General features: G+C 38.9%; 2 protein-coding genes across 4 annotated transcripts; one reads left to right on the top strand and one right to left on the bottom strand.

Moving 5' to 3' along the window:
- Positions 1-589: 589 nt before the first annotated feature.
- On the bottom strand, positions 590-1,965 carry LOC108030531 (mitochondrial uncoupling protein 4). Of its 3 annotated transcripts, none has more exons than XM_017103420.3 (2): positions 1,241-1,965; positions 590-1,025 (listed from the first exon to the last, which is right to left on the bottom strand). In XM_017103420.3, the coding sequence occupies exons 1-2, from the start codon at positions 1,896-1,898 to the stop codon at positions 670-672; spliced, it is 1,014 nt and encodes a 337-aa protein (XP_016958909.1). In that variant the 5' UTR covers positions 1,899-1,965; the 3' UTR covers positions 590-669. The 3 variants fall into 3 exon arrangements, with proteins under 3 accessions (XP_016958909.1, XP_050741942.1, XP_016958911.1); XM_050885985.1 differs by having other exon boundaries at positions 831-1,025; positions 1,237-1,965; XM_017103422.3 differs by having other exon boundaries at positions 883-1,088.
- Positions 1,966-4,114: 2,149 nt separating this feature from the next.
- On the top strand, positions 4,115-4,563 carry LOC108030511 (accessory gland protein Acp62F). The gene has a single exon (XM_017103399.2). The coding sequence runs from the start codon at positions 4,170-4,172 to the stop codon at positions 4,548-4,550; it is 381 nt and encodes a 126-aa protein (XP_016958888.1). The 5' UTR covers positions 4,115-4,169; the 3' UTR covers positions 4,551-4,563.
- Positions 4,564-7,695: the final 3,132 nt, after the last annotated feature.

Raw genomic sequence — 7,695 nt, forward strand, 5'->3', positions numbered from 1 at the left:
AAATTACATTTGGGTTGTGAAGGACAATGTTTTCCAGGGTTGCCACCAGCTGCCAGTGGACGTTCTTCCGCTCTTTTTTTAGAAGGTGAGGGCCGGCATCCCACACACAAGTGCAGAGTGCCCTAAAATTATGTCTAGCCAGGAAGTAAACTTTTTGTCCTTTGTCCAACACTTTATTAACGCAACAGCTACGGCAAAAAACGTATTTAAAAGGATTTTTGAAAAGGGTTTCATATTCAGCTCAGATTTTTTAGGGTAGTAATTACGCAGGGATTTTATGATGCTGCAGTTTTGGAGAGCTTATAAATATTAAAAAGAAAGGAAAGGTGTACCAATAAAAAAGGTTGCTAGGTGTTTCACGCTTATTAAAACTGATTATTTAACATTTATATAAGCCACGCGTAACTTTGTCCGCCCCTGTTAAAAGTTTTCAATAAATGCGTTTTTCAACATTTTTTTTTATATATATATATAAGTATTTGGTTCACAATTATGAACAAAGAACCCGTGGAATTCTTTACCTTCTTAAATAATTTATTTGATTTTAACGTTGACTTACAAGTATAAATGTCAGTGGAATAAACATAGATTGTAAGGGTTGCTTATTGATTTATTATAATTGAGCTGTTTTTAATATTAAATATTTAAATATGGGAACAATGCAATTCACTAGTAGCCTTCACTGCCTCGGAAACGTCTAATTTGCTCAAAGGTCATCCAAAACACTATGCTGGCCGGTCCGACACGCATCCAGTAGGGAACAAATCCCTTGTACAAGGACAAGAAGCCTTCCTCCTTCACCAGCCTGCTCAAGCAGTCCAGGGAGCCCTTGTAATGAATGCCACGGCCTTTCTCATCAGTTGGCTGATTCATGATCCGAGACTTCACCACATCCGCTGGCAAACTCAAAATGGCGTCCGCTAAGCCGGCGGTTATGGCGGCCAGGAACTGGACCTCTCGGTTGTCCGCCATATCAAGCTCGGCAATCAGAAGCCTCTTGCACAAATCGTAGCAGCTCACGTCGCCTTGAGGACAAGTGATACGTTTTAGTTACGGATTTGTCCAGTTTTAATTTAATAGATACCTAGCTGTTAAAAGTTATAAAAACCATTAAATATGTTATGATTCTAAATGGTTTCTAAGGAACGTTATGTGAAATTAAGAAAATATAGATTATTGATGGATATTTAGAAATCCTGTATTTCTGCAGTTCATAGTTGAATAGCTTACACCAACCCACCTACACTGACAAGTGCAGAGCGCCATGTGTGCGGCACTGTTCCCTGCCAGAGTCCAACCACACCACCCTTTCGGTAAACGGAGGTCAGGGCCTGGAAGACGTTGTGGATTCGTGGAGGCTCGCCCTTGAGGCGACGCTGGCCCTCCATTTGCATCTGGATCTTGATCAGCTCGGTGGGATTGGTGAGTATGCTGGCGGTGGCCCCAGCCACAACACCACTGATGCAGGAGCCCGCAAACGAGAGCTGGCGGTTGCCATCCTTATCGGGCACGATCATCTTGTCGCGCATATAGTCGTAGGTCAGCATTTTGATACCACTGTAGAGTGAGTGGCGGAGGATCATGGCGGATATGCCACCGTAAAGCTTTAGCAGACCCTCCTCTCTGACGATTCCCATGGCAGTGGCCAGCAAGCCTCTGTATTTGGCGACCGAGCCCGTCTTGCTGACCATCTCACCCTGGATCTGCATCCTCGTCTTGCACACATCGAAAGGATAGCCCACGATCTCTGCGCTGCAGGCCGAGGCGAATGCGGTCAGGTACAACTCGACCGGGGGAGTCTTCTTATTGGTCACAAGGTACTCCAACTTTGGTCGCTCTTCTTCCTTTGAACTCTCCCAAGCTGCTGGCCTAAAATCTGTATTAACGCCTTTACCCATTCAAGCAAAATGTCTCTGTTGCTTGTTGTGTTTATAAAAAAAAGTAAAAAAATATACCGAAACTACTTGATAAAAAGACAAAAAAATCAAATCATTCCTTCATTTAGCAGATGGGATTAGGGAAACAACATTTTTCACATTAGTATTTTATCAATTGTAATTCATTTTATTTGTACTCAAACGAAATAGGACAGCAAAACACTAAAATTATATAACAATTTACAAATTTAAAAAATAGAAAACGGAAAAAAATTATTATGTACATTAGAAAACGGGTGTAATATGAGATAAAAACCTTTCTATATTAAATATACTCAGAAAGGTTATGTAAATAATCTATATTATGTCCCTAGTGTACTACTTTATTTATTCCTTATTTATTATTTAAAAAAACCTTTTTAAAGATCACAAAAATATATTATATAAGGGAAATATCAGTCCGCAATAGAAAGGGAATTTAAAATGACCTTTCTTCTCAAAACATTCCCATTTGTAATCGACAATTGTTAAAATAATTTGGACTCGGTTTGTCAAGAAGGGCAGATGTTGCCTAAGTGGCTGCCCTTCTGCATTTGAAGTCCCTTTGTTTCCGAAGTTAGTACAGTGCCTTGCATGTTGCTGCACAGAGAAAATAAGACGAGTCGATCTAGCCAAAACAGTTTTTCCGTCCGTATGAACACTTAGACGGCGGAGCGCCGCTCTCGTAGTGTAAAAGTCTGTCTGTTTCAGTATTTTTTTTTTTTAATAATACCTTCATAAATACTAAGAATGGTATCAGTCACGTAGTTAGTTTAAATATCATGACTAATTAAGTTCAACAGGCTATAGAATCATAAGTAGTACCCGGACAATCCGTTAGGTGGCTAGCATCGGTAGGGTCCGCCGCAGCTGTTCAAAATCACTGGAACTTATTTCAGCATTTCTTCTCGTTAAATGGCTAAAAAAAAATTTTTCAAAAATACCGATTTCTATGGACATTTTTTAGTTTGTCAGAAAACTTTGTTAAAGTTCCCAATTTTTTACGTGTACGAACTCGGAGTTGGTCAATCCTGGGCTCATAATTATGGCGATGGGCAGACTGAATTGCAATGCAATGTGGGCCTAAAATTGTGCAGTGGCAACACTTTGGATGGGGCAATGGGGTTTCAATGGGGAAAGGGGAAGGAAACCTCCGCACCAGCTGCGGCTGTCGTCGTCTTTTTGGAATTTAATTAAAGTTTACACAAGTAAACAAATGACAGTCTGCAGCCGCCAACAGTGCAAGATATTTGTCTGCATTTGAGTGTGTCCTTGTTCCGCGTCTGTGTTGGTTTATGCCTCAGAGTGTGTGCGTGTCACATGGCCACAGAACGAGTGCAGAGCCAAAAGGGATGGCTAAAATTTTATTAAAGAAAACTCACACGATGCCAAGAAGAGGTAAAGTTTTCAGCGACAAAAATGTGTCGCAGTCGGTAGGCATTGAAATAAATAAAAGTTTCCACGAAGGATGATGAAAAAGAATATAAACAGAATTTTCTAGACAAGAAAATTCCACACGTTACAGATGTACCAAATTAACAATTAATGTTTCTAATACATAAAAAAATACTAATGCCTAACCATAAGATTCTCTTATACGTAACCTTTAGAATTTCTCTCTCTTTTCTGAGGCAGAAAATAAGAGCCTGTGCCTTAAATATTCTATCAACATACCCTAACTAATTCCTCGTATGGAACTAAATAGCAAAGATAATAAAATTTAGCACCACGTTACTCCTGCGTTCAACAATTTGATTGTTTATTTGGAGATCTGCAACAAAATGTAATTAAAAAAGTTTGGCAGTTGTGTACTGCGTCCGAAGGATCTAACACAAAAAAAAATCTTGATCTAACGACTTGATCATTTTAAACGCTTCAGTACAACATATATACAATAAGAGGCAAAATACTTTAAACAATAACTTGATTTCTATATTTTATATTGGAAGCATAGTAAATCATATTAATATTTCGGTAGCTTCTTAGGTCTTCGAATTTTGATAAGTGAAAATAGTATAGGTCACAAAAGATCCGTGTACTTTCCAACCAAGTATAAACTGACGAATGTACAGATCTTAAAGATCTGTATTTTATACCTGATGGAAATGGCCGATTTTACGCTCAACGAAATTCTCAATTTTATAGTTTGGAACTAAAGTAGTTAGAGAATAGATTATTTAATCAGGTACGTTTTTGCAAAAGTAATAAAGTGGGAAATCACTTTCGGATAAAATTCACTTGAGTGGAATTATAATGTGGAAGTGGGAATTAATCGCCCTTGTAGGACTGATCACTTGCTCGGTGACAAATTGCTTCGTCGAAGAAATCGATTGCGCCGAAAATGGAACCCAGGTCGACTGCCCCACAGCTTGTCCAGAAACTTGTGAGTACGAGGGCAAGAGCAAATGCCTTCTGATATGCGGAGGTCCTTGTGTGTGCAAGCCAGGATACATTATCAACCGGGATATTCCAGCCTGCGTTCTGCGCTCCGATTGCCCACCTCATATAGTGCAAAAACCAGGAGGCCGAAGACTGTCTAACTTCGATTGCTTTAGTGGAGTTAACTCATGTAGTCAACTAAAAATTTCAGTTGAATTTAGGAACTTCGAGAGCAAAGATTTTTTTAGTAAATAAACTGACAAACAGATTTAACTTAAAATTATTTTACAGGTAAATCTGTCTTCCTTACCCAAGCGGTAAAACATTCCATTGTATTCAAAAGTGGTATAAATCATCGCAACACATTTTCAACTGACGGTTAATTCTACACGTGTGTTACATTTGTTGCTTTCAATGATGCACCAACGACCACAAACTGTTTGCTATTTTTCCGGCGTTTTGCAGCAGCGTAAAACTAAAATCCCCGAATTATGCAACAAAAAATTAATTAAACACAATTTAGTTTTGTCCCCTGGAGATGAACGTGAGCCGCAAAAAACCGCGTTGCGCGAAAATCGCTGCGGTTTCTATCCACATATACTATCTGAACAAGAACAGTGAAGCCTCAATAACTAAGACAAGTCTGAAATCTTTGGTACAACCATTTGTTTTTCAAATTTCGTATTCTATTGTTAAATTTTTTCAAATTTCTTTTGTATTTTTTTAATTTTTGCTTTAGCATAAAAATAAATCGATACCTAAAAAGTGTACAGTGTATTAGTTGACGTAAAATAATATAAAATGGTTTACAGAAAAATTGTTATTTATTGTTCTGCGCTTGCTATGTTTCTTATTTAAAAAAAACACTTCTACAATATACTTTGCGCACTTGTTTATCCACATTGAAATCAGATGGTGTTTTAGGTACGTGTTTTTTATACCTGTACATCGCACGGTTTATTTATCCAAGTTGTACTGTAGAGCAGAGCGAAAGAGACAGACACAGCGAAATTATTGTTATGCAAAGCCTGGGAAAAGGGCAACGAAAAAGTGACCACAAACTGAAAAAAAGGTCCCAGGGACAGGGGCCTCGTTTCGAAGGGGCGGATTGGGTTAGCCGGGGGTAACGAGGGCTCTTTGCGGCTACTTGACTTAATACCTGCAATAATTATTATAACGATGCGGGGAGAGGGACTGGGGGTCGACCGAGGGGAAACCAAAAGAGAGCAAATCTTTTTATGCAATAAAAATATATATAGCAGCCGGCAAACAAAGTTTGAAACGGGCCCATAAAATGGCCAGGATAAGCACTTGGACTTTGCATCGAGCGATTTATTTTTTATTTATTTTTATTCATTTACTTTTTTCCGTTGTTCGCTTACACAATAGGATTTATTGCGGAAAGATGTGACTTGGGCAGGACTTTCTCGTTTGCAATTTCTTTAAATATTTGTTCATTTTGCCATACACAATATAACTCATTTTTTAACTACTTCATAGGTTTCTGCTTGCATACAAATTTATTTATTAAATTAAAAGCGTTAAATTTAGTTCCTGTATTTTTAGATAGTTTTGTAGTTCTTTACGTTATTTTACTTGCTTTCAGTCGTAAATTCTGACCTTAAATCTGGCATATTTCTTGGATCGTTTTATATACGTTTTTACCAATAATTCAATAGCCCTAGGATCGTAAAAGTAAATTTACTCGCACCATTCATGGGAGATTTTTTATGGAAACGATTAGGGGAATCCCTTTTTGGCCAGCTCGACCGTATTTATTTGAAAATGCCATTTGAATATGGTGCGCCCGTGGGCTTTTCCTGCCATTCGTCCGTTCTCTTTGCTCACGCCTTTCATTAAATTCAATTTAAAAAAGAAAATTTTTAGTGCCCTGCCATAAAAATAACAACCAACAACCGAAAAGGAGCCCGGGGCAAGAGCCGAAAAAAGGATCTACGGATGACGACAACGTATCGCGAAGGTCATCAATTACAGGAGGTCCACCAGCCCGTCCCCTGGGCCTCTGCTCTCGGTAACAACCCCACCCCCTCCTCAGTGCCGACAGCAACAACAAGCAGTTGCAAATAACTTGGCTGAAGCCTCACATTATCCGGCCATAAGCACAAGTAGGAAGCTGGTCCTCCAGACTAGGTCCTTTTATTATTCCTTTTTATACCCTTTCAAGGGGTATGAATTGCTCGCCTTTGCATGATCTTGAACAGAAGATCTGGCCCTAAAAAGTAAAATTTTCATAATGATCATGATAACATTTCCTTTATTGTGTTTATATATAGATGAGCTGAAAACGTTAGCATATTATAATGGTCCTACAATGTGGCTTAAGATTACATATGTCAGCAACGACACATTGAAGTTTTGATTTCCAAACCTTTGAATCCGTAACACAAATAAGGGTATTTGATTTTCGTTTGCCCACGGATAGCATCCCCCATTTTTTTGGCTCATCGAGGGGTAAAAACAAAAATGAAATCCTCTGCAGATATTCCAAAAGCCATTGACACCCTTTCGGCGAGGCGTGGCCTCGGCTCGAAGGCCTGCCTTTGAAAAGCTGAATGACCAAATAAATCATATCAAAGTGTCATATAAAAATCGTAATCAGATTTTGAAGCGCACACACAGACAGAGGAGGAAGGACGCAGACAAGAAATATGCTGCCAGGCCTCGCATACCCACACTCGTACGCTTTCCGTAAGCCAACTCCATTAAAAGTGCTTATAAATAAGGTGCTTGAAAGGCAAGTGCACACACAGACGCACTCCGCCGAGAGGGACACTCGCACAGGCACACACAATGGAGACCCATAGGTCTGGGGTCCATAACCAACAAGCGCTGCACCCAATGCTGATATATCCCCAAAAATGGGCACCCAAAATGGGAGATGACAGCGTGACTGATGTTCAGGAGAACAGGATCACGAAAGGTGCAGATTTCTATTAGACTATGCTGATATAAAATTTAAAAAAAAATGTTTTCTTAACAAGATCATCCTTTAATTAAATTAATTTTCCACATCTATTATTAGTTATTTCTCATGTTGTTAAAAATGTTAAAATATTGTAGTACACAACACATTTGAACTCTAATTTGGTATTTTAGAATGTTTTCGAGACGCTTGTCACAAGTATCTCAAAAACCAACAAATTTAATTATATTTAGTTTTTAGTTTTAAAAGTTCTTGATATTGGTTTTTCCAAATTTCTTACAGTCCTCACATCTCCAATGGTAACCCCAAATGGGTATCTTGCAACGTAACATAACCCATTGCCTGCCTGCGTCGCACAAAAGTTTTTGAGTGTGTAAATTGCAAAAGACTATTTGACAAACGTCGGTCAAAAGCACAGGACATGACAGAGTGCCAGGACATCGGGGCCAGGGGTCA

Source organism: Drosophila biarmipes, chromosome 3L, assembly GCF_025231255.1.
Source record: "Drosophila biarmipes strain raj3 chromosome 3L, RU_DBia_V1.1, whole genome shotgun sequence".
NCBI lineage: Eukaryota > Metazoa > Arthropoda > Insecta > Diptera > Drosophilidae > Drosophila > Drosophila biarmipes.